General features: G+C 35.4%; 1 protein-coding gene across 2 annotated transcripts in view; it reads left to right on the forward strand.

Moving 5' to 3' along the window:
• LOC136030307 (erythroid differentiation-related factor 1-like) overlaps positions 1-27140 on the forward strand; it is a 76808-nt gene that overhangs the window by 34822 nt on the left and 14846 nt on the right. For both annotated transcript variants that reach the window (XM_065709199.1, XM_065709200.1), the window contains exons 6-10: positions 2512-2681; positions 5804-6175; positions 11116-11376; positions 18310-19007; positions 23921-24707. In XM_065709199.1, the coding sequence (XP_065565271.1) occupies positions 2512-2681; positions 5804-6175; positions 11116-11376; positions 18310-19007; positions 23921-24707 (2288 nt within the window). The remainder of the gene's footprint in view (positions 1-2511; positions 2682-5803; positions 6176-11115; positions 11377-18309; positions 19008-23920; positions 24708-27140) is intronic.

A 27140-nucleotide genomic window follows, 5' to 3' on the forward strand; every position in this document is an offset into this window, starting at 1 on the left:
TGGTTTTTATTGCACTTGGTATTTACCAAAGCTAGGATGATGAAATTTGGCAGGCGTATCAGGGACCAGACCAGATTAAATTAGAAATTGTCTTTTCCCCGATTCGACCATCTGGGGGGGAGTGGGGGGATGGTTAATTGGAAAAACTTAGAAAACATTGAGGTAATTTCAACCTACGAACGGACTATTGGATCTTAATGAAATTTGATGTTTAGAAGGACCTCGTGTCTCAGAGCTCTTTTTTTAAATCCCAACTGGGTCCGGTGACATTGGGGGGGAGTTTGAGGGCGGAGCCGGAAATCTTGGAAAACGCTTAGAGTGGAGAGATCAGGGAGAAACTTGGTGGGACAAACATTATAATACCGAACAAGAAGATACTACAGGAACACTGTATTTGCAAGTTTATCTTTGTAATAATTGCCAATAAACAAAGAACAGCAAAATCGATAACTCTAGTACCGAGTCTAATTTTAGGTTCCAACCTCGTCACGAGCTCTTGGCTCATGAGTGCCTTATGAGCTCTTGGCTCTTGTCTTATTATTCAGCACTGAGGATGGTCTAGTGGAAGTCTCAACCGAAATAAGTGCATAGTTCTGTTCGATTTTTTACTGGCTGTAATTATCCTCATTCTCTCTGTAACTATCCTCGTTGGAGCAATTTTGCTTTGTTTTTCCTTGTGTCACTTAAGATTTTGCATATGGTTACAAATCTATATATTTTCATTTGTTTTTTGATAAAAAGGTACGATTCTCTTGATTTATTTATTTAGTTATTTTTTTACCGATTTGCATTTTATTCATTATTTATATATCGATAAATGGAAGCTTATAAACTCACTCAGCTTCGTTAGCACAGGGGGGGGGGGATTGTTTTTTAAAGCGTGTGCTGGATATTTGGCTATGTATTTCTTTTTTTCAGATTTATCGTATTCTATTGGTGGTACTTTTTCCATTTTGTTACTTATTTTCATTTTTTCGTTGTCTTTTGAAATTCTTTTTAAATTGATAATAAATCTGTTGAAGTTTGAGTTGAAGAGCGAGGCGTTGAGGAAGGGACAACCTCTTTCATATACGGAATAATTTCTGTTCGTTTTAAATTTTAAAATCGCTCCTTACTTGCAGTTAAAAAAAATTGTTTTTTTATGTAATAATCCACAAAAAAGCAAGTTAAATCCAATGAAATTGCTTAAAACGAACATCTTCTATTATAATGAGTCAAAAGGAGCTATTTATGGCTATTAGACCGAACCCAGGTCCATTTCCGTCGTCCGCTCATAGTTCTTTGGTGCATAAGATTCGACGCATCTTTCACGGTTTTTCTAAGGGAGAGGGCTAGCCAGCACAAAAATTGAGTCTTAAGACCCAAACATCTTACTTAGGTAAGAAGAATCTTTCTCGAGTACAATTTCAAGGAATACCATTTTTATGAAACTCTTTTGCAATATATCTTCGTATTTAGCGGAGTCGCCTTTTCTCTTCTATTGCTGCTAATTCTTTTTTTCTTTTGATCCTTCTGAAAAATTTTCTCAATACTTTTTCTTAATTTTTTTTCTGATTTCTCTAGGGCATGTCTGTAACATAATTAAGGGTGCTTATAGGCCCGAATCTTTGGGGTATAACCTTAAACTCAATCTTGGGGGATTCTGCCTATTCGTTCTCCTCTACTTGCATGTACGATTTATACCTCCGAGTCAAACTACTTCTACTGCTGACAACTCACTACACTACCAAACCGCCTGAAACTAACACAGCTATGCATGTCACTATGTATCCAAAGCCGTCCTCTTTACACCCTCTCAAGAAGTTCCAATTTCTCCTAAATCCTTCATTACGACCTCTTCCCGCCTCATTGGAAAACGACCTGCACTTCGTTTGTCCCTAGATGGCTGGCCGAAAAGGATGACCTTTGGTAATCTGTCACCTCTCGTCCGCAGAACGTGTCATAGCCATCTCAACCTTTATCTCGTTATAGCCCTAAAAAGCAGGATAGGACCACATTTTTCGTACAGCTCCCTGTTTAAAATACGGTCAGTCTGACAGGTACCCAAAAGAATCCTTGCATAATTTCTCTGAAAAATACTTAGCAAATCCCCATCCGTCTTTTGGAGGGTCCACTTTTAAGAACCATACTTGATCACTGTAGCTTTCAATATTCCAATCTGGGTTTGCAGACTTATCTTGCTTTTCTTCCAAATTTTTTTTAACTCTCAGAAAATTTAACTTTTCTACTTTTAGCATCTCAACTGCATCAACCATTTTCATAATAATACTACCTAGAGAAGGTCGTAGTATAATAATATATTACATTAGTTAATAATAGACACATAATGTAGTATAATAATACTAAATGTAGTCAAAATTTTCAGGGCAACGGAAGTGTAAACTGCACAAAATGAAACTCCTGAATTAATTGTGTCATGGTGCTGGATGGGGTGGGGGGGGGGGCTCAGCTTCTTCAGCCAATAGTTCAGTTTTTTTCGGTATTTGAACCTTTGAACTTTTTTCCCCTTAGGTCCAGAAGTCTTTTGTGGGAGGTCAAGAAGAAGAATGTGAAAGTGAGGCAAGCTTGACCGGCTACAGCCGCAACATTATATGGAACTTCGAAGATATTCGAATGCTTGTCGGGTCGGATATGCCTATTTTCGGAGACGGAAAGCATCCTTGCGTCAGTCTTCGCCTAAGGTAAATATGTGCATAAATTCTTGGGGGAAGGTGGAATCAGAGGCTTCAAAATTGCGTGGTATGCTCAAATGTAGTATTTTTGTTCAAATTTACCTCGGATGTGAGTTCAATGCTGATGATCAGACAGCCAAAGTGAGAAATTATTACCTGTGCCTTAGAATTTATGTACAATACGATATTTGTAAACCAACTATAAATTGACGGAAGGCTTATTTTTTATTCACATTGAAGTTGATTAAAGTAAGTAATATAATATTATCAAAATAAATAAACTACTACGTTGAAAATCGGAAAAAAACTTTTTTGTGCTTTTCACATTGTCCCGTATCTCTGATCTAGCTCTTCGCTATTAAACAATTTCAAGAGGTAGAATTTCCTGAACATTAAGACGCGTTCTACATTTTAGAGACTTGAACCGTGTTTGTAGAGGCGACGAATGGTACTGTGAGCTGAAGCAAAAATATTCAAGCGACATTACGACCTTACTCGGAATAGCTGAATGAAGTTAATAAGTTTTTCTCTCACTTGGTAGAGCACTCACTTGATCGGAAATTGAAAGTGCTAATGCTCTTTTTAAGAGTCAAAAGCTATTGAAGGGCCCTGTTCTTTTTTGCTACCCATCCGTCTAACCTCCTAAGACGTGTGATCAAATTCTGAGGTAGCGGTTTTGTTCAGAATAGTCGAAAAGTCCAAGAAATATGCCTTCAGGGATGACATGGCCCCATAGTCCCGAGGTCAGTGGCATTGAATTATGTAAATTAAGCATCGTTCACAGATAGGTTACTCAGGCTTTTCACAGATTACAGTTTAGAATATCTGTAGTATCTCTGGAGCGGATTTGGGGAAGGAATTTCAACTTCCAAATACTGTTGAGAAAAGCAAGTGGGGATTGGGCAAAGAGACTTTAGATTTTGTGCTGAGGGAGGAGGAGGATTCTCTGATCCACAAAAAAAAATTTGCATTGCACACTCCTATAGATCTTATGATTTAGGTATGGCTATATAGCGAAGGAATCAAAATAGCCTATGTTTTGACAGGTTACCAAAATGGCGTATTTGCAATATCTCGGGAACAACTCAGAGCATTAAGTCGAAAATCTCAGGAAGTGAAAGAAAGTGAAAAAGGGAAGTGGTCGCAATTGGCTGTTAAATTGGAAATTGGGATATAGGGTAGAACCAACTCATAAGATAAAATTACTGCTATAGATGAATAAGTGAATCGCAAACGAACAGAGGTTAATTAATTAACAGCTCTTGGGATTAATAAACGAATCCTAAAGTCATTACTTACGAAGCAACTAGCCTACTTTCAATAGTTCTTTCAAGTACTCCAGATTATTGTGTAGATTTTTATTTTTTCGTTCTGACGATTTTCTGTTTTGACAAATAAAAATCATACTCCAAAATATATATCATTTTCAGTTAAACGTGAATGACACTCAAGCCATATTGGATTTTTGAAGGGGGTGGGGTTTAAGGTAGCACTATTGATATTCGTAAACCTTGATTAGCCTTGTGGTATTATTTTCTTGTTGTGTTATTCTTGATGTTTTGTCGAACAAAATATACACTCCTCGAAATACAATTCAATGTCAGCATATCACAAATGACGCTCTGGTCTTTACAAGGTTTAGGGGCAATAGCCCTGCTCCTGTTTGTTGTAATTTCTATTCGTTAAAACTTTGACTTGATTATTCATTTCTCTTCTCCGCGCTTTTTGGATTCATTTATTCATTTATGTCTTTATAATCTATGTTATTCGTTGTCTTAAATATCTGTTTGTTTTGGGTATATTCTTAGTAAATCCTCATCTTTTTTAGTTTAAATTATTGTATACCTTTTAACATGGCTCTTTACTTATCTTTTAAATTATTCTTTTTCGGAAAACGTTTTTTTTTCAATTATTTTAAGTAATAGTGATATTGTTTCAGACAAATTAAGACTGAAGTGCAATAGCTTTGATTTGAGAATAGATTCAGCCTTAGTTTTACTATTTGGTGAAAAAGGAAAAATTTCCTTTTCCGCCGAATTGCAAATCTACATTTTGCAAATCTACTGGCACTGCTAGAAAAAAAAATAAGAATGGTAGTTTCAGTATATGAGGATGTCACCTTGCCAATTTCAAGAAATCCTGACTTTACTTGATGATAAAATTCAAAAGCAGTATACAAATTGGAGACAATCCATCTTACTTGCTATTAGACTATTAATTAGTAAAGAGCTCCATTTAGCCAAGAATAAGCAAAATGAAGACAAATAATCTTCCAAGCGTAAAACTACCACAAACCACTATCATGCATAAATGATGCTCAAAACGAACAGAAATTACAACAAAAAAAATAGCCGAATCAAACTCAAAATGAGCAAAATTTAACATGAGCAGTGCTGACAACCCTTATGCCTTCTAAAAACCTGAACACAGTTTGCGCTTTACTGAAAAAAAAAACAAACAAACAAACAAATAGCCGTGGATATCTGTTAAATTGACATATACTGACATTTCTTCGTTAAGTTTTTGGATATTTTTTTTCAGTATTTTGTGAGGATGAAAACCCCCCTACAGCCATCAGGGCAAGTGTTGTAAGTCATGCCCTGGGGGAGTATAAGGTATATATATAGAAAGGATTATCGTATAAACTACAGAGGGGGCTAATTGAATTGGTAATCAGAAGTTCTAGAGCTCTTTTTTAAGATTTTATCTGAGCCCCCCCCCCCCCACACACACCTCATATTTTCCCGAAATGCATTTGATACAAATTGTGAAATGGCCATTTGTTGTCTTGGAAACGTCAAAAAGAGCTCATTTGATTGGAAATTGAAAGAGCTAGTTCCCTTTTTAATATTCAAAAGTGATTGGAGGGCAACTGATCCCCCTCCTACGTACCATTTCCCGAAACCTATTCAATCCAAATTTTTAGATAGCCATTTTGTTCAAAGTAATTGGAAGGCCCGGAAATTATGTTTTTGAGGATGACAACTCCCCACAGAGCCCTATGGGCAAGAGTTGTATGTCCTGGAGCCATACTACGGGTAGGCAGCCCCTACTTTGCTAGGAAAAGGTTTTTCAGCAAAAAAAAAAAAAACACTAAAACAGACTGTAATTTAAAAGATTTCTATATTTAGGGACATGAATAAACCAATCAGCATTCTCACTGGAATGGATTACTGGCTTGATAATCTAATGTGCAACGTTCCCGAAGTTGTTATGTGCTGCCATCTTGGTGGGCTTGTCAAGCAGTATGAATTGCATAAAACAGAGGACCTTCCTAATCTTAAAGGCTCCGAGTTTTCTCCGTCCATTGTTCGAGACGTAGCGAAGAATATTCTTAGTTTCCTTAAATCTAAAGCTACCAAAGCTGGTCATACATATTGGCTATTTAGGGGAAAAGATGATGATATCGTGAAGCTGTATGACCTGACGTCTATTTGCACGGAAGTTGTTGAAGATCCTAGCTTAAATCCTGTTACTGTACCCTTGGGTATCCTTTTGTACAAGTAAGTTTTTTTTGTACAGAGGAAGCTAAGTTACTCCTGAAAATGTCTGTACCTGTTACTGTACCTGTTACTGTACCAATGTCTAATCCTGTTACTGTACCCTTGGGTATCCTTTTGTACAAGTAAGTTTTTTTTTGTACAGAGGAAGCTAAGTTACTCCTAAAAATGTCTGTACCTGTTACTGTACCAATGTCTAATCCTGTTACTGTACCCTTGGGTATCCTTTTGTACAAGTAAGTTTTTTTTTGTACAGAGGAAGCTAAGTTACTCCTAAAAATGTCTGTACCTGTTACTGTACCTGTTACTGTACCAATGTCTAATCCTGTTACTGTACCCTTGGGTATCCTTTTGTACAAGTAAGTTTTTTTTTTGTGCAGAGGAAGCTAAGTTACTCCTGAAAATGTCTGACGGCTGCATTTAATGTGAACGTATCTAGGTTGCCACATCAAAACAAATTGAAGACCTAACTTTTGACCTAAAACAGAGTAAATAACTATGACAATTTTTAGCAAATCTTGAAGTCTGAAGTGAAGGATTCATATTTGATATGCCCAGTAGCCAAAACAGATCACTCTAAATAATTACCATTACAGCGTTACTAATTAATTATACAAACTAAGTTACTCAGAGGCATAATAATAACAATTTATTTTTACCTTCTTCACAAGATTAAAATAGAGCATTAAATAAATTGGAAGAAAATAGAACCTGAGTACATTAGGAAGGGAAAACAAAATATTACTGTTACTTTAACACTGCAAACAAATTTTTACTGAAGGGAAAAAAAGCTTCAACTATTGCGCAACAGAATGTATTTCTGTGTAATGTATTACAGCATGGAGACAGTGTAAGATAAATTGTATCTTAAAAACATAAATATGGGAATGAAAAACTGGCTACTTCACAGAAAACGTATCATATTTCTGGCTTTTTATCGGTAAAACACAGATGCCTAACGAAGAAATTTTGATTGAGCAAGCAATTATGTGGCTGACTCGCAATTAAGCGAGTCAGTAAGTAACTCTACAAATACTACATTAAGAAAATCTCTCAGAACTCAAAAGTTAGCCTAAAAACTCTCAAAATGATTGTTAACAAGGTACTTGTCGGTTTTTGGAAACACCCTAAAGATGAAGTTAGGTTAATCTTAAAAAAATCGGAGACCCAACTTTCGACCTAAAACAGATTAAATAACTATGACAATTTTTAGCAAATCTTAAAATCTGAAGTGAAGGATTCATATTTGATATACCCAGTAGCTTCAACAAATAATTCTAAATAATTACTATTACTGCGTCACTAATTACTTACACAAACTAAATTACTCAGAGGCATAATAATAATAACAGTTTGTTTTTATCGTCTTCACAAGATTAAAATAAGCATTAAATAAATTGACCTGATAGTACATTTAAAATAGACCTGAGTACATTAGAGAGGGGATACAAAATATTACGGGTACTTTGACACTGCACATAAATTTTTACTGACGCAAAATTAAGCTTCAATTAGTGTGTAACACAGCGCGGAGGTAATGGAAAATTAACCATTTCTCTGAAATACCAGCACTATTTAAACGCGGATGCAGTTCAGAGGATTTGTCGCGTCTTAAGGATGCCTCTTGCGCCTGCGTTACACTTTCAATATCAGGTTATCTAGGTTGTTGGCTTAGCAACAGTTTTAGGAAAACTTGAATTTTGAAGGGAAAAATTTATATTTGGTATATCTCGTCGCCAAAATGAGCCGAAAATTGACCCTGCTTCTCTGAAGAAAGCTATGTAGTTTTATTTTTGATTTGCTAAGTTAATTTGTTTTATTTAAAATATAATTAAATAATTAATTTAAAAATTAATTTAAAAAATTAAAATATATTTAAAATATAATTTTATTTGCAAGCTATGTTTCTAATTTAGCATGAAATGCAAAGTAAAAAATGTTACATTTCTTTTACTTTTTAGGATGGATCTTCAGATGAGGGGGTGTAAACATTCTTATTAAGATACTGCCCCACCTGTTTACTGAGTTGCGCGCCTATTTAAAAGACTAAATTTTTCAGTTTTGCTTATTAAGTTTCACGAGCGCACTGGGTAAACATGCCATAAGAGAGGAGGTTGAACAAATAAACCAGGAAACAGTTTCAGCCAGTGAAAGCCAGAAAATTATGCAAATATTTTGGCCCAGCCCTCTTTTCTTCTCACTGGGCAAAATAACGAACATTTAAAAAAGAATCGAAGACGTAAATAAAATAAAAAGACAAGCTACAAAAAAACTTAAATAAAACAGCTCTCCCATAAACTGAAAAATTGTGACATTCTAATTTTCTAGTTCTAAACATTCTAGTTTCTGTTTTTGCTTCCTGTGACATTCCTTTTGGCCATTCCTGTGACAATTGTAATTCATTTAATTGCCTCAAAATCAAAGAGTATATAATATACTTAAATGAAATTATAAAAAAAAACTTCAACAAATGAAACAAAATATGATTTACAATAGCCTTAATAGCATAATTGAGTAAAATACGTAAAAAACAACAACGAAATATCAAATATTGTTTAAATTCTGGAAAAAAGGGAAAAGGTTGGGCACATAGAGAAAATTTTAGACTTACGATAAAAACTATCTATATTAATCCTAGCTAATTCCAATGGTTCTTTAATCTTAAATCTAAAAACTAATTCAGTGTTACTAAAACAAATTGAGAAACCAAGCAGAAATTTACAATATTTAAAATGGTAAATGCGAATTGAAGACAAACCGCAGGTTTTAAATTATCATAAAAGAAGGGGATTATAGAAATTATGCAGGAGGGCAACTGCATTAAAAAAAAGCCTAGAATGTCATGACAATAGATATCACGAAGCTCTGTTATTGAGCCAAGCGCCTGTCCAATTTTTTTCTTGAATATTTAAAATTAGCTTTCACTTCGAATCTTGAGCTGAAGAAACAGTATCATCTTTTCTTGATAAAATTTCTTCTTTTCTTTCTTAATTCTAATGGCGATTGCGACACGTTTGCCAGAAAGACATAGTGTACATCGTCCGGTATGTACAGCGCCTTGAGGAATTGGCTGCTATTAAGGATCTACTTTTAAAAAAATATGGGGCAAAACAAATTAGTGAGTGTAAATTTTTCAGGTTTTATTCGGCAAAAAAATTCCATTGATGTCTACTCAGAATTGTTCAGTAGTACCATCGCTTATCACGCAGGCCCAGAGGTGGTGAAGAATTTAGATATGTGGGAGGGTAACAACAAAATTTCAGCTCCAATGGTGTTTTCGTCTCTCTCTCCTCTGTAATTGGTGCAACATTTGACCTCCTGGGCGGGCCTGTGTGCCCCTTCGTCGTCGATTGGATTAGCGCCTGCAGAGACCCAACCATTGAGTGTTGGGCAGACGTATTGTTTTTCACAAAAGACAGCTTTATCTCTTCAAGTAATTTAATCATTGAAGAAATACTAATTTATTTAAGTTTGTGAATGTAAATTAATGGAAGTGAATATTTTTGATGCTTGAAAAAAACTTATTATAAATATTTCAGCACGTCGGAACTCACTTAATATACTGCTTGATGACGTTGTATGAACAAAAGAGGGCAGAACTAACTAACAAAACTGAAGCAAGTTAACATCCAGTGACGTAAGAAGAAAAAATGCAAATATTTCGGTTGAGACCTCCGCTCACTGTTACTCAGCCAAAATAAAAAGAATAAAAAATAAAAGAACGTTCTCCTTAGATTTGGTTTTTCGTTTTTGTCATGATTAGCCAGTGTGGTTTCCTAAAATCATTGACGGATTTGCTAAATGATTTTTTTCTTTGGTTGTTGGATTCCGCAACTCCATTTCTTCAAAAAAATAAACAAACAAAAAAACTCCGACTTTTAGTTTCGTTTCCACATTTTCACTATTGAAACGCCAGAAGAAGACGCCATGTCTTACCAACCCTGTAGAGGGTAAAGGATGGGGATGGGAGGTAAAACAAAGGTCCAAGGTTTATATTTTAGGGGGGAGGTCGTTTGGGCAAATGTCAGACGAATTAGTAAAAGTTACATTTTTCTCTTTTTGGACGGAATTGAAGAAGTAAACTCGAGCGAAATTTTTTCTGATAATTCAATATATTTTGAAATCTTTGGAAATTTGAAATTGTTAATTATTTGGTTGCATTTTAAATATTTAACACACTTTGTAGTGAAGTTTTCTCCCTAAAAGTATAAAAATTATGTAGTTTATGTAGCTTCGAATTTCTTAATTGAATTCTTATTTACGGAGTTAAAAGATATGAAACATATGTTAATGCTTCAGTGAGTTTATAAACTAACTCAAAAGAAATTTATTCCCTTTTAGCATTTTCTTCGCACCCCTGTTTTTCTGTGAAAATAAGGATTTAAAAATTTTAACTCTTAATCAGTTTGGAAAAAGGCAATGGATTTTTGAAATAATCAAACAAAACCTCATAGTCTTGGGGCAGAATCGGGAGATATTTTCAGGGCAGAAAATGAGAAAGTGGCCTGGTCTGTATGTATGTACTTATTTTTGTTATGTTTGTATCAATAAGGTTCGATTTTTGCATACCCTTTAGTAACTGTTCCCAAGATGTTAGTTTTGTTTTATGCGATACTGGTCAAGTGGTTTTAGTTTCTTTTTGTTTTGTCTTTTTTGAAATTTAATCCCGTATCGATCAAAATGCAGGGTAATCGAATATTTTTCTTTTTTTCTTTTCTTTTCTTCTTTTCTTTTTTGTTCTTTGTTTTTCATTTTCCTCTCCTCTTTTTCCTGTTTTTATTTGTATGTGTACTGGGGTTGTAAGCCCAAACGCTTTGCTTAGGGCTATTTGGTTGTTTTATTTATTTATATTAATAAATCCATCTTTCTCTCTCCACTAACAAGTCAACTGAATTTCGGTTCTATAGGAAACCTGTAAATGCTGAATTACTGTTTAATTCCAGGGTTGCCGTAAATATCTACCGCTCTTCTCCGTATGACGGGCACCAAGGTGCAATTAGAACCTTACTTACGAGCTCTCTGCCGCTTCTTAACGAGAAAACGCACCTCGATTATATAATCACCGCTCTTTATATTCTTAACGACCTTTATGTTCCCTCTGATTTGAATCCTGCGTCGCCAAATCTCTGTCGAGACGAAGACGAAAATTCCAGCGAAGATGTCATTGAGGAAGACATAGATGAGGAAGATGATGATGATGATGAGTGAGTATAAAAAATGTTGACAATTCTAGAGTCACGCTGGCTCGTTTTCGCGTAAAAATGCAAAAATTGCTGTAGCTTGTCGGACATTTTTTCTGGATTTTTCTGGGAAATATAATGTCTTCTCAGGGATGCTTGCTCTAATATTTCGTTTGACTCATGTAGCAAGAGAAACATTCACTTTTTCCTCTATGATATCATCTAATATCCTCTATGATGTCGACTATGGTCCATTTTTCAAGGACCCAAATTCATGAAAATGTAGAAGGACGCAAAATGTGTTTTTGAAAATCTAGAGGGGGGGAAGGTTAGTTTTATTGATTTTCCATTCTTATCGACGAAAATACTGGGAAAAAAGTTTTTTTTCAATGAAAACAATTCGCAAAATCCTGAGGAGTTGATAAAAAAAAAGTCACGGGGAGGGGACATTTGTTCCTTGTACGATGGCCTCCTGATACAAGATATAAAATGATAAGATACATAAATGATACAAAACAAAACAGGATTTCTTGTGAAGTTGTAACATACAGCGCTTTAGGATATTGTTTTATGATCTAAAAATGATAAATACCATTTCTTATGCTTGGATTTTGTGTTTTTAGTAAAGGTTTAGTTTTGTTTAATCCTATAAACATAGGGAGATATCAGTATTCGTTTTATTCACAATAGCTTCGTAGTTGCATGTTGAAACTTCAAAGCGGTTTGGGGGTAAGCTTGAGGTAGTAAGATTTCCTACTAGAGAGATTTTGCAGTTTTCGCCTGTATCTACAACCTAACAATGCAGCCGCAGCGGCATAGCTCGGGTTTTGGGTTTGGGGGGGGATATAACGAATGTGCCGGCAAAAAGTATCCAGTGTGCTGACAAGTGCTGACACATAGGCTAAATTGAACTAAAAAGATAAATTAAATTTTTGGGGGGTGGGATATCTCTTCCCTTAGCTGCGCCCCTATGCAGCCGATATTTGAGCCGCCTAGATGACATTGATGACACGTCTCTTGGAGACCATCTTCAGTTTTTAGCTGTAGTTTTTTTTAATTACTTTTTAACAGCCTGTGTTTCGAATACGTTTTCTGAATTCTCTCGTTCTCTTTTTACATTCCATGATAATGGCTGGGTTTTTATATGAAGTAAGATTAAAACTAAGCCTTATTGGTACGCTGAAAAATTTTGTAAATAAAGCATTGTAGTGAAGAAAATTAACAAATATTTGCTATAAAACCCAAGGCTTATAGAGACTAGTACTTCCCTCAAACATTTTCTAACACCTCCTCATCTGCACGCTATTATGGGTGCAACCTTTCATATCTTTGATTCTTGTATATTTGGTACCTGCAAAATCGTAGCCAAGATAGGTAAAAATAAAAATAGTCAAGATGAGCAAAATCTAAAAAAAAAACAAAAAAAAACAAAGGAAAAACGATTATATTTCTAGCCGTTGAAAATTAAAGACTATGTAAATATTTCGGCTGAGACCTCCGCTCATCGGTCCTCAGTCCAAAAATAGAAAAAGACCGGAAAAAGAACAACCGCTAACGTAAATAAAAAGCAACAACTGAAATAGAAGCGAACCTTTTCCATGTAACAGCGAAAGGGTAACCGTTTTTCAAGTTTTTATTTTGTTGCCTTTTAAGGTTTTTTTTAGGTTTATTTTTATTTTGTATTTTTGGAGTAAGAACGGCTAGCGCAGGTCTCAGCCGAAATATTTGCATTGTAGTTATATTTTCACAGGCGGGAAATATCCTTGTTTTTCCTTTTTTTTTTGAGTATTTTTTTTCGTCTTGTCAAGCATGAATAGTTTGGTCTCAGAAATAATTTATAAAAAAAAAATAGTACTTCGGTGGAAATAAGCTGTTCAACGCTTAAAGTAGCTTACAAGTTAAATGAACTTTTAACAAGATAAAGAAAACAACGCGAAATGACTTTCATGTTGCTACTCGTCCTAGTGATAGTTTGGATAAGCTTGGGGGTTTTAAGGAAAAAATACGATCAAGGGAAGCTTTTCTTTCTCTCCCGGGGATAAGGAGAGGGGGTAGAACTTACGGGAAACCGAAAACCCACAACCATTTCACAACACCGAAAGCTTACTACGTCTTACATACTATGTAGTATTTTATTGTTTGTGACACAGGGGCTGATACAGGATTTTTTTTCGAGGGGGGGGGTGCATAATAGGTTGCTTCGATAAACTTGCGATCAGAGAAATACCCGCAATCTAAAGGGTTGCGTTGTTACAACGTAATTTAAAGATTTGCGTTTGTTTTTTTTTGTTTTTTTTTTTTTTTTTTTTTTTTTTTTTTTTTTTTTTTTTTTTTTTTTATCTAGCTGGCATAGATAGGTCTCTGAATCCTCATTTTTAACCAGTGGAATGGCATCGATTTTTTTCAAACATTTACTCATAACATGTTGATAAAAACTAGAAATTCACACAACTTGAGTTAACCACGGAAACAGAATGCAACTGCAATATTACTTCAGAATTTTTCAATACCAACCAGTCACAAAATATAGTTATGTTTTTTTTATAGGGGTTGCATATATTTGTCCATAAAATTGTCTAAATTGCCATATATATCGCTGATGGTTTTTATACTTATTTTGATACATACCATCCAATCATGTTTCCACAATTAGTTGTTTATAAATCAAAATATTTACAGGACAATTCTCTGTCCAATCTGAGTCAAATTTCAAATTTTTTGTGCTCGACAGATATATCGAGATTTAAACTTTGAATCGAATATCTGAAAATCTCAAGAATAAAAAAAAAATAATTAGAAATATACCACATCTTGTAACCCTGAGTATTTAAATCACCAATCTATACCTATCAAATATAAAAATAACAAACCCATAATTATTTGATTTTTAAGGAGTATTTTGACTCCCATACTTAGTTTGGAGCACATACCTACATGCATCTTTATTAGAGTTCACATTTTTTGTGACGGTTTTAGCCTTTATTCGAGTATTTTAGGATGAATAGAAGAGGATATACTAACAAAGAGCTCTAAACTGACAGGACTAGCCATTATACATGTTTTTCTTGTTACACCCCTAAAAGAATTAGTATTTAATGTTTAATATATCTTTTGCGAATATACAAATTGTATTTTTATTGTATTTTTATCCTTATTTCCTACTGTTTGTTGCTATGATAGTTACTAAAAGATGCAACAAAGTTATGCAACATGCTAAATGGTTTGGCCTATACAAATTGTTACAAAAAGCGCATGACCACAAAAGATGGTTCAAGACCTTTTTTTTTTACAATAAAAAGCTTAACTCACTCCCTATAGCGGTCAGAAGTGAAAAGGCAAAAAATTATGCAGAAAATATAAAATATCGTATTGCGGGTATTTCAACAATGTTGTAGAAACCACCCCGCTTCGCAAAAAAAGCAAACCCAAAAAACCAAAACAGACAGCCAAAAAAAAGTAATGATATCAATTTCTTCGCCTCAGTGCCATAGCAAGACCCGAAAACAAATTTTTGACAGTAAAAAGAAGAAAATATTTTGCTTTTCAGCCCCGTTGTGACGGCACAATTCTGAAATATCATTTCGACAGCCTAAAGAAGTTATGATTTTAAATTTCCCTTTCTTGTTGTTACGAAATGAAGATTTTCGCCTATCAGTTGGCTTTTGGGGTAAAATGGACAGATTCCCTTGATAACCCTATATTTGATTAAATAATTTTTGGCCATGTGCATCATTAGTAAAATATAACAGACCGCACAAAGTAACTGAAACCTTTTTTCAAACTTGTTTGCAAAAAGAAACAGTCTTAATAATTAAAAACTTATCAAAAACTCAATTATTAAAATCCAATTAAAAAAAAATAACTTTCTTCCCAGAAAATAGCAAGCGGGGTAAACCACAAATCCACCACTACATCAGGGAGCGCCCTCCTGGATCCACCATTCTTATGACGTAGACCTAATACTCATTGATTTTCAAGAAGAAACGCAAAATATACATTTGTTGCTCAAAATTTTTAATGAGATAGAATTATTTATTGCAAAAGCTTTATGTAGAGGTTCATTTTATCCGACAAAATGGTATGAATTGGGCAGCGTAGGAATTGATGTATTTACGTTCATTCATCAGGCAAAGTAGGCTTTGTTTGTTTCAGTAATTCTGTTCGAAAACTTTAATTCATATTTATTGTAGAAATATTTCTGCTAATCAAGAAGAGCTAACGTGAAAAAAAAGAATAGAACATAATTCACTTGTTAAATAGCACAAATCTGTTACAAGCATGTTAAAAAATATTATTGTTATAAATAATATTATATATACATATATATATATATATATATATATATATATATATATATATATATATATATATATATATATATATATATATATATATATATATATATATATATATATATATATATATATATATATATATATATATATATATATATATATATATATATATATATACATATATATATATATATATATATATATATATATATATATATATATATATATATATATATATATATATATATATATATGCCAAACGAAACTACAAAAAACGTAACCCCTAAAATAAAAGGAGACTTTTCATGGAACTGTGAAGGGGTAACAGAATAAAAAATGGAAAAAGCGGTTAACCGTTCGTTACATGGAAAAGATTTGCGTCTATTTAAATGGTTGCTTTTTATGATTGCTTTTTATCTATGCTAGTGGTTGTTTTTTTCGGGTATTTTTTTTTATTTTTCTATTTTGTGCTGAGGACAGTTGAGTGGAGATTTCGGCCGACTATTTACGTTGTTCTTCATTTACAATGGCCGGAAATATCCTTTTTTTTTATCTAGGCCATTTTTTACTATCTTGGCTACAATTTTACACATAACGAATATACAAGTATCAAACATGTGGCAGGTTGCACCCTTGATAGAGTCCAGAGGAAGAGGTGTTAATTAGAAAATGTTTGAAGAAAGTACCAGTCTCTATAAGCCCTGGGTATTAAAGCAAAAAATTTTTAATTTTCTTCACTACAATACTCTTTATTTATAATTTTCCTTGGTGTACCAGTAAGGTTTAGTTTTAATGTTTCTTCTTATAAAAAAGCCAACAATTATTATGGAACACAAAAAAAAAGAATGAGAGTGGATGCAAATATATATAATGAAAAAAGAAATCACCAATGCAACAGCACAAACACATTAACCCTTCTCATCCATACAATCACATAGGTCAAACAGCATAGCCATACACAATCAACCATAAAGAATAATCCATGGACAGGCAGTCATGTCGTCAATAAGTATAAGTCGTCATTTACCAAATAATAAAAACGATAAAAAACGTGAATATGAAAGAACGCGAGAAATAGTTTAAGTAGAGCTAAATAATGTCAAAGATAATTTCGATAAATAGTATACCGACGTGAAGGCGAACTGGGCAATTATAATATATGAGTAGTCGTTTTGAAATAAAATATTCATTCAAGTCCCTTCTCTTTCTTAATTGTTGTTCATTTCTTCCCTACTCAATCTTCTGCTAGGATGGGTTGAGAAATTTTCTAAATTAGATAAGCATTACCCTGCAGTTAAGCTGTATTTTTACTAACTTAAAACGATTCTTAAAAAAAGCATAACTACAAATGCGCAACTTAGTCGCAGGTTGTAATAACATATTCATGCATTTGGTTTGTGTTGGTTGACGGAATGACCAATTCAAAATTACAGAACTTCATCATTCCTTGTTCATCTGGTATGTACAATCTTTGGTAAGGTAAAGGTAAAGGATACGGCATTAGACTTTACAGTCCCTACCGGCGGTGCTGATCTCCGTTTCTTGGCCCTTCAGCCAGGAAGTGCAATGGGGGGTTGGGGGCCAGCCATCCTGTGCTTTCACACACCCTTCCTGTTTACCTTCCCCAGATTTCTCCAGGTACCCATTTAGAGCTGGGTCGACTCTGGCTAAGCTTACAGAGTCACGCCACTGACCCCCGTCCCAACTGAAGAATTGGGTACACTGGGATTCGAACCCGCGTCCTCTCAGACAAAGGATCCCGAATCCAGCGCACCAACCAACTCGGCCAGGACGGCCACAATCTTTGGTATCGGGCATTAAATAGGTTGTGTTGAACAATCACATATGTTGGAAATTGTGCTGGGTTGACGAATAATAAAACTTCAAAAATGAGAGAATCACCTAGAAATATTTGAGAAAATCAGGGAAAATCTTACAATACGGGAATTTTCCTGAGGGGGGGATATGGGCGCGAATTTTACAGTATGATCGTTACAAAATGATTAATGACGTAACAGAATTTAAAACTAGAACGCGAAATGAGTTTGAGAGCAAGCTGTTTTTAAGCTTCCGAAAACTTTTGAAACGAATCAATTATTTTTACTGAATATGAGATTCGTTGGGACTAGTCCCGAACCTAAATTTGAGGTTTTTGTGCTGATGTTTCTATACGCTTAGTTTAATCCTACCACTGTTATCATTATTTGTCTACATTAATGATGTGCCTGTACTGTTCTTAAAAACATATAAACCATGTATAATATTAAATCAAATACTTGCTTGTCAAACACAGTGTTTGGTGTTAAATGGTAGGTGCGTATGCTATATTTTTTTTTGGTTTAGGAACATTAGATTTTTTATCGGTCAAGTTAGATTACATTACTATGGTACCAATATGCAACCGAGAGAGCTACAGTTGTGTCAATTAGGGATGGGGTATGTTCCCCCTAGTTCTCTTCAAAATTTTCCTTTTATTTGGCATTTTCGTTTTAAAAATAAAACAAAAATAAAAGTTTACCCGTCTCCCCCCACCCTAAATTTTCGCATATTGACGCCAATGGAAAGTTGAATTTATACTGATGCTAAGAAATTGTTTAATGCTAAGATAGATGTACAGGTCTATGAATCGTTTTGTTATTTATAATGATTTTCCTCTTTCTAGCGAGTTTTCTGTGTCGATTGAGTCCCTGTGCTTTCCTGCGTCTGTACCATACAAAGAAAAGCGTTTCAAAGGGATAACGGAACCACTTGAGCTAAGGTGCATCCAAGGCCTTAGTTACGGTGTTCAGGCCTTGCGCCAACTACTCACCAAATCAGACTTTAATATCCCAGAAGACTCTGAGCCATCAAGAGAGCATGAACCAGAAATGGCTCGACCCTTCCACCCTATACCAATGCCATATGAGCCTCTGTTTAAGAATAACGAGAAAAAACAAAGAAAAGAAACAATGGAGCTACAATTGAGAGGTAAGCTCCGCCCCCCAGTCAAAACAGAGGAGGAGCTAAGCCATGAAGACAAATTAAAATGTGCTTTCTTATACAAGTTTATCCTATCTTATTTGACATTGGCTGAGGCGAAATTTAATCAAAGAGAATTGGGTTGTTCTTTGCACAATATCAACATGGCAGCAAGGGTTTGGGAGCTGCTTGAGTCTTATCGAAATTGGGAGAAGGAGGCAAATGAATGTCTGTTAAAGCTCAAAACGTATGCACTGGCTGTTGCCGGGGATATCATCTATGTTGTGATGCGGAATTGGAAAAGTGACTCGTCAAAAGAGAGGGATGCCTATAACAATGCTTGGGAAAATGTGGATAATGAAATTTTGGATTTGTTGGACAAAATTATGAAAAACCGGTCAAGTATGATTTTTTATTCATTGGCTTTTTTGATTTTCTTGTTAAATAGGTGTTATCGAATGTATTAGGCTGGGACTGTATCTATGAAGTTTATCAAATCATTTATTGTAAACCAAAAAATTCATAGATGGCCCAAACATGGTATCCTTCACGTCAATCAATTAGTTATAAAATAAGAAAAATGCTATAATAATTAAAATACGGAAACTACAAAAAAAAAATTGTCAACGAGCACAGAAGTTACGAAAACAATGGGAAAAATTTACAACTCTGGCTTCAAAGCTTTGAAGTTTCATTCAAAACTTCATATAAAGTTTGAAGGCTGATGGAAAACTGAAGTTTGGAATTTCCACAGTCGCTTCCTTGGGAAGTCAGGTAAGAGGGACAAAGGGAGGCGGGAGAGAGTTCTTGTAGATGGGATGGAGGGGGAGGGTTAAACCAAATTTAAAGTGCAGTTTCTCATGTCGGACAAAAATGGGGACAAGTTCAAATGCTTTTAGACAAAAACGACTTAGACAGAGGGGAACTTTCGTAGATGATTTGTGGTGATCCCTTCGGAACCCGTTCAATTAAATAATTTTCTACTTTTTCAAACAGTGACGCGAAATTCTGAAAACGGAAAAGTTGGCAGAAAGAAAAGTAGCCGCATATTATTTTCGTTCATGTTTATAAAACATCAAAGTAGCCGCAAAAAAGTGGAAAGAAAAGTAGCCACAGATTATTTTCATTCGTGTTTATACACAAAAAAGCGGAAAGAAAAGTAGCCACATATTATTCTCATTCCTATTTGCGAAATATCAAAGGAGCCACAGAAAACAAAAGAAAAGCAGAAAGTCGAAAGACAAGTAGCCACAGATTATTTTCGTTCATGTGTATAAAACATCAAAGTAGCCACAAAAAAAGCGGAAAGAAAAGTAGTCACAGATTATTCTCATTCCTATTTGCGAAATATCAAAGGAGCCACAGAAAACAAAAGAAAAGCAGAAAGTCGAAAGACAAGTAGCCACAGATTATTTTCGTTCATGTTTATAAAACATCAAAGTAGCCACAAAAAAAGTGGAAAGAAAAGTAGCCACAGATTATTTTCATTCTTTTTTGCGAAATATCAAAGGAGCCACAGAAAACAAAAGAAAAGTAGAAAGTCGAAAGAAGAGTAGCCACAGATTATTTTCGTTCGTTTTTATAAAACATCAAAGTAGCCACAAAAAAGTGGAAAGAAAAGTAGCCGCAGATTATTCTCATTCCTATTTGCGAAACATCAAAGGAGCCACAGAAAACAAAAGAAAAGCAGAAAGTCGAAAGAAAAGTTGCCACAGATTATTTTCGTTCGTGCTTATAAAACGTCAAAGTAGCCACAAAAAAGTGGAAAGAAAAGTAGCCGCAGATTATTCTCATTCCTATTTGCGAAACATCAAAGGAGCCACAGAAAACAAAAGAAAAGCAGAAAGTCGAAAGAAAAGTTGCCACAGATTATTTTCGTTCGTGCTTATGAAACGTCAAAGTAGCCACAAAAAAGTGGAAAGAAAAGTAGCCACAGATTATTTTCATTCGTGCAAACAAAATGCCACCTGAATTGTTACTAAAAATATTGCTCCGTTCCTGGTTGAGCCCTATATTGATGTAAGCAACCTATGTTACGCAGACGACATTCGTCTACAATCAGACGAGCTCCAAGTTCTCCAAAAAGCAGTTGACGTAGTCTACTTTGGTTTCAATGAGACTGGCCTCCAGGTCGCCTCCTCTAAAACTGAGCTGCTTATCTACGGCTCGTCTCAGCAACCTCCTGTAACTATCAATGTTGGACCAGTAACTATTTCCGAATCGTCTATTTTGAGATATTTAGCCCTCCAGTTTGGCTCAAATGTAAAAACTACTAAAACACTTGCTACTTCATTGTTGAAAGAAAAGCTTAGAAAATTGTAAGGACCGCTTGTTCGAGTTAATGGCCAGTTTAAAAAAATAACCTGGGGCATACTTTAAAACGCTTTTTTCTCTCTCCTTTTATTCTTTTTGGCCTCTTTATGGAGTTTTTTCCACAATATCTGAGTGGAAGAAAAGTAAATCCCTACTCTTTCGCTTTGCAAATATTTTCTACAGTTATCGCTTTGGACTCTCAACCGGTACATTTCGAGTAGATATGGTGTTTCTGATATTTCTTCAAAATTGGACCTGCTTGTGGACAGGTTTCCTAAGCGTCGAGAAAATATTATCGACTTTCCACTTAACTGTATAGCTTAATATTGTCGTCTAAGTAGCTAAGATCTTTTTATTCTTGTTATTTTTTCTTATTAGTGTTTTTATTTTATTTCCCTGTATTTTTGTATTCCTCTAAGAGCATTTCATACTTGTAAAGGGGGTTGAGGTAAATTATTTAAATTGTTATAATGACCTCCTACTGCCTCTAGAATTCAATCGAATGTATTTGATTTAGTATTATTCTTCAAGACTGCTTAGAATAATTAATTACTATGATTTTAATAATTAGAATTAACATGGTAGTGGCTAGCCACCATCTTTCTAAATTGAATTGAGGAAAACGCTTAGCTTTTTTACCCCTAATAATAATTTGAACATTACCTGTTTTTTTATTAGCTAGCACTCGACTTTCAATGGTGTCAGACAAGTTGGAAAAGTCGAGTAAGATGGTAGGCAATCGAAGGCAGAAAGAATTATTAAAAATTCTCCTGAAGGTCTTCTGCTCTCTGTTGACAGCGGAAGTGAACAAAAATTGACAACTCGATTAGAATCGAAATTGTATCAAGGAACTTATGGTGATTTAGATTTCCATGTAAATATTGTCTTTGTAAAGAATCCTGGGTTGAGCATTTTGAAGTGGATGGTATAAAAGTTTCTTGGCTCTTTTTTGGTCCTTTGTCGGGCCGTTTCAGCGGGAGCCATTTTTTACATTTGGATCCTCTTAGCTGGAGGACCTAAGAATAACATTTTCCAATCCCACTCCACACATTTCGAGTACACAAAATGTTTACTCCTTTTGACTTGGAAAAGAATCCCTGAACATTTCCAGCCACTGAACTCCTAAGATGATATATATTAAACCTATAAAATCCATCTGTAAATATTTGGCAATTTGAGTAATTTAAGTCCTTGTCCAAGAGGCTTTGGGATCATGTCTTTCCAGGAGCTGTATTTATTGGACCTATTGATTGCGTATTTCAAAGAAATTGGCTATCTTGAAATTTTGGCTCTATATCTGGGGGTTTACCGGGGGGCCAGGTTGTAAAGAGGAGTGGGAGAGGGATTCCCCCCCCCCCTATTGCTTTTGACTCTTAAAAAAGACATTGCAACTTTTAATTTCTAGTCAAATGACCCCTCCCCCTCCAAGGTTTATTTGACCATCCCTTCCGTACTGAGCACCCGGTTGAAAAAGAAATACATGAAAGCCATTTGCCAAATAGGAGTGGGAGAGGGGTTGTTTACCCCCCTTTACTTTTGACTCTTAAAAAGGACATTGGAACTTTTAATTTCTAGTCGAATGAACCCCCCCCCCCCCCAAAAAAAAAAAATTATGTGACCATCCCTTCCGTACGGGGAAAAAGAAAAAGAAATATATGAATGCCATTTGGCTCTTTACTTAGGCAGCGCCTTAGCGCTGTCTGTTAAAAGGACTTATGAACAGTCAGCTAGACTCTTTTTTCATTTAAGAAAAAAAAAACAGCAAAAAGTAATGTTTTCTCAAGCCAACTTAAACGACCATATTAACAGACTGGGAATTTGTTTTCCAGTGTATCCGAACTTGCCATTCTTACTCAAGTTTATAGCTTACCATGAGGTTGATGGTTATCTAGACTGTGTCTCTTTGGGTAAAAAGGTGTTCAAAGTGAATGTTTTTAAGGCCAAGTGGGTTGATTCTATAGACTTGGCAATCGTTTTCCAGTTTGTTCGAGCTTATCATAAATTCTTTGTCATGTTTAGTAGGTTTAAAACCGTAAGGTGTTAAAAAGAGGGTCACCGTAATAGTTTTTTTCTGGCAAACAGGTGTTTTTAGAGGCTGGGAGATTTTCTTCAGTGGGTTCGGACTTACCATGAATTCTTTGTCATACTAAGCGTCATAGCTTACCATTAAGGCTTTTTTGCTTGAGTTTCCAATTAATACAGAAGAATGTCAACATAAATATTTTTTTTGGGCCCGGCAGTGCTTTTTAAAGGCTTGGGGATTTATTTCAGCATGTCTGAACGAAAGACCTTGTAGTAATCCAGACACCAAATAACGCTATTTTATGTAATCTTCATTCATCATTTATTTGCAGATAGCAAAAACATTACTAAAATTGTAATAGTGTGGGGGACCAGGGGTGCAAATTTACGAAAATATGGAGTGGGGTGAGGGCAAGGATGTCTTCTTGAACATTTTAAAAATGAAGATACGAAAAGGTATTTTGAAATCAGGCGAGGGCAATATAGTACCAAAAAAGGTATTTTCCAAAAACCAGTAGTGGCAATTGTCCCCCCCCCCCTCCCTAGTTGTAACTCATGTAGGGGAAACTTGTCATTCAGAAGCAAATGCACAATGATAATTTTTTATGACTATCATGGACATTCCATCCACGGAAATATGAACTGTCTCGGATAATGTGATTTGGCTAGAATTTACAGTTTAATTAGCTTTACGTCTTTGATTTGAACCTATAATTAAAAAAAAAAATTACAAGTGACAGTAATTCCATGCATTGATGGTTTAATATTGTTAAACAATTTTACATAATTCATCCGTTCTCACAAATTTGGTACCTCCTTGAATAAATTCCTATTAAGTTTTCTTTTCTGCCCCCCCCCCCAAATGTAGCTTCACACGATTAACTTCTACAAGAAACCGTTTTCTAGTCCCTCTGAACTTGCATTAAAAGAAAATCTGCTCTTGACTGTAAATAGAAAGTATATGTTTGTTTCTTTTTCAGGTGTGGACAAAGAAGCTACGGAAGAAATCTTTTTTCCATCCACTTTAGGAAATGCATTGGAAAAGTCAAAATACTGTTATTCACGAGCCCTTTATTTTGGAAAACAATTACAAAATTTTTCCGTAGTGAAACGACGTAAGCATCATAAACCAACAGAAGAAGCCGAAGAAAATAGTAAGAAAACGGATTATGATATACCTGGACTTCTTCGAAGACTAGGGAACATACATAATGACCTAGGTGTATATTATATGGACTTAGTGACGTCAGTGAGTGAAGATAATGGTATGGAAATACAGGAGTATTTGGTAAAAAGTAAAGAATGTTTAAAAAAAGGTTTTGACTATTTTGAAGAAATAAGAGATTCCTGTAATATGGCATTATTGAAATCAAACTCTGCAAGATTATATAGATTGCGAAGTCACTTAGAAAAGAGAAATATAGAGAAAGAAATGTCCCCCAAGGAGCAAAGCTATATTTCTTCTGCAATCGAAGCGTATAAGAAAGCATTAGAATTTCTTGGAAAGCGTGACTATAACCCGGGTATTTGGGACGCTGTGCAGTGGGATTTGTCTACCACTTCGTTCAATGCTGCTTGTGTACTACAGGAAAACCCACCTTTGAGTGTTAAAAGCGCAGGTGATATTGAGCGTGAAGTAGCTTCTTTGTTTTTGTCTTGTTTGAAGTATTCTCAAGTGGAGGATTCCTGCTCACGGCTGCCGCTTTATCAATATCGAATTGCGACGATTCATTTTCGACTTGCAGCCCAATATCACTCATCTCTTAAGTAAGTTAAGCTATTAACGATGTATACAGAAAGGGTAGAGAGATGGTGGATTTCCCAATTGAGATTTTTCTCTAGGCCACGCTCTCAGGAAAAATAGGCCTTAGTTAGAAAAATGGGCCTAAAATAGACCTTAATTCTGGCCTTAAAAGTAAATTAGTGGTGTTTTTTACCCAACCCTCTGAAAATATCCTTTGCCCTTCCCCCATCCCTTAATACAAGCCAGACATGTTTACATTTATGAGAACTAACACAGGTTAGCTCTTGTAAAGACAAGTGCTCTCAAAATACTTACTTGACAGTTATATATGGTGACTAAAGAAACTTACTTTTTCGCATGCTGGCCAAATGGTCTGCGTTGCGCAGGTACCGATCTCCTGATTCACTGCCTTCGGCCGGGAATGCAATTTGTGGTTGGGGGCAAATCACCCGACGCTTCCCATGTTTTCTCCCCCGATTTCTCCCTGTACCCATTTAGAGATGGGTCGACTCTGGCTGAGCTTTCAGAGTCACGTCATTAAGCCCCGCTCCAAACCAAATAACCAGCGACACCAGGACTCGAACTTCGGTTCTCAAGATTTCAAACTGACTTTTTTTTTGTAACTAAAAACAAATCAATAAATTTAGCCATATCTCTATGTGGTGGCCACATGGCAATTACTATAGATGAGTTTCCAACACTTACATGCGCCGAATATTTTTTCCAAAGATCTGAAATTTCGAAAAAACGGCACTTACATGCGCCGAATCTCAAGGTAATCATGCCGCTTGCGGACTTTCTTCACTGCCTCTCCCGTCCTCCCAGGCAGTTTCGAAGCAATGTACTGGTTTACATTAACCAGATCTCCGCATTCTATCTCAAAGTGTGCGACACGTCGCAATTCATCATCCTTCCATCGAGCCCTTTTCACTCCCGCAAACCTCTCATTATGAACGATCGGGTGCTGGTGCCGCATATGCTGCCCCAGACCCGTCGCAGATGTGAAACTCCTGCCACAGCCATCAACAACACACATTAAATGTCCCACATTAGCATTCATCTCACTGGCTTGGATAGTGGGTCCCGAAGGACCCGGCGTTCCAATGACACCAGTGCATTCATTCCTCATTCATTCCCTCATTCGCTTTTCCACTTTCATTCCTCATATGCTTCTGCCTGCAGTACACTCCGGGTTCAGAGGCCTCTCGCGGGGAGGAACCTCTGCAGTGCGGGAGATGACCAGCAACCCCCGCCACAATGGCAAAGGTCTTTGGGCATCTCGGGCACCGCCAAGTTACACTCACTACTCGATGCCTCTGAACTATGTGCTCAACTAGGAGCTTGTAACTCGAGAGCCAGAAGAAAAATTATTTCAAATTTAGGGGGCTCCAAAGGCTACTTCCTCCGCGTACCGGCCTGCTTTCTCTGGATTACCTCGCTTTTGTTAAAGGAGCAGTTTTTCTTTTACTGTTGCTGCTCGTTTGTTTTTTTTAAGTTTTTATTTTGTCTTCAGAAGGAGGTTAAGTCTGCGATACATTTAGTGAAATTTTAATTTCTTAATTTTTGCTTTTCCCTTTAATTCCTTTGCTTTTTCCTCCTAAATTTTGTATTTCTTAATTGTCTGAAAGCTTTTTTTGTAAAGGCATTAAGGAAAGCTATTATTGATTGATGAAACTCCTGAAAGAAAATAAGGACATAAAATCTAATTGTTTATGTTATAGTCTACAGTACGATATGTAGCCAATATATCGCCGATATCCTTTTTTTCTTTTTCTTTTCTTTCTTTTTTTGCACTGAATGTAGTTTTAGATATCAGCTGTAATGCTCTTGACTTCACAAAAGGAATCAAAATGCTCGCGTATCATTCAACTGAAATGAAAGGATCCTGATAGAATTTTCATGATATTCCCGTCAAATGGCTTATTTGACAGTGGGTTGAGAAAAAATATGTTTATTGGAGGAGGGTAGGGGATAGAACTAATGGACTAGTTTCTTCCTGAGCTGAAATTATATTGTTGATTTTTCACTAGAGAGGCAAGGTTATAGCAGCGTGGTTCCAAAAATCGCAGATGGTATCTCTAGACTTTCAGATGGTATCTCTAGACTTTGAGGCTGACAGGTATTGGCTAGAGCGGTAAATTGATTACATAATCATGTTTGGTTTTAGTTGGAGAAATTATTAATTCGTATAAATGAATCAAAACATTTTGAGCTTGGAAACATGGTTCGGGGGTGAGTAAAGGTAAAATTCATTTTAAAATTAGATTCTTCTTGTTTTACCTCCCCAAGCAGTAGAACTAGACCACGTACACGATGGGAAATCTTGGATTCAACTCCCATGCCAGGAGTGATCTTTTTTTCATGGAAAAATTGTTAAGTTGGAGTCACATACTTGTTTATATATATATATATATATATATATATATATATATATATATATATATATATATATATAT

Source organism: Artemia franciscana, chromosome 8 (assembly GCF_032884065.1).
Source record: "Artemia franciscana chromosome 8, ASM3288406v1, whole genome shotgun sequence".
Taxonomy (NCBI): Eukaryota; Metazoa; Arthropoda; class Branchiopoda; order Anostraca; family Artemiidae; genus Artemia; species Artemia franciscana.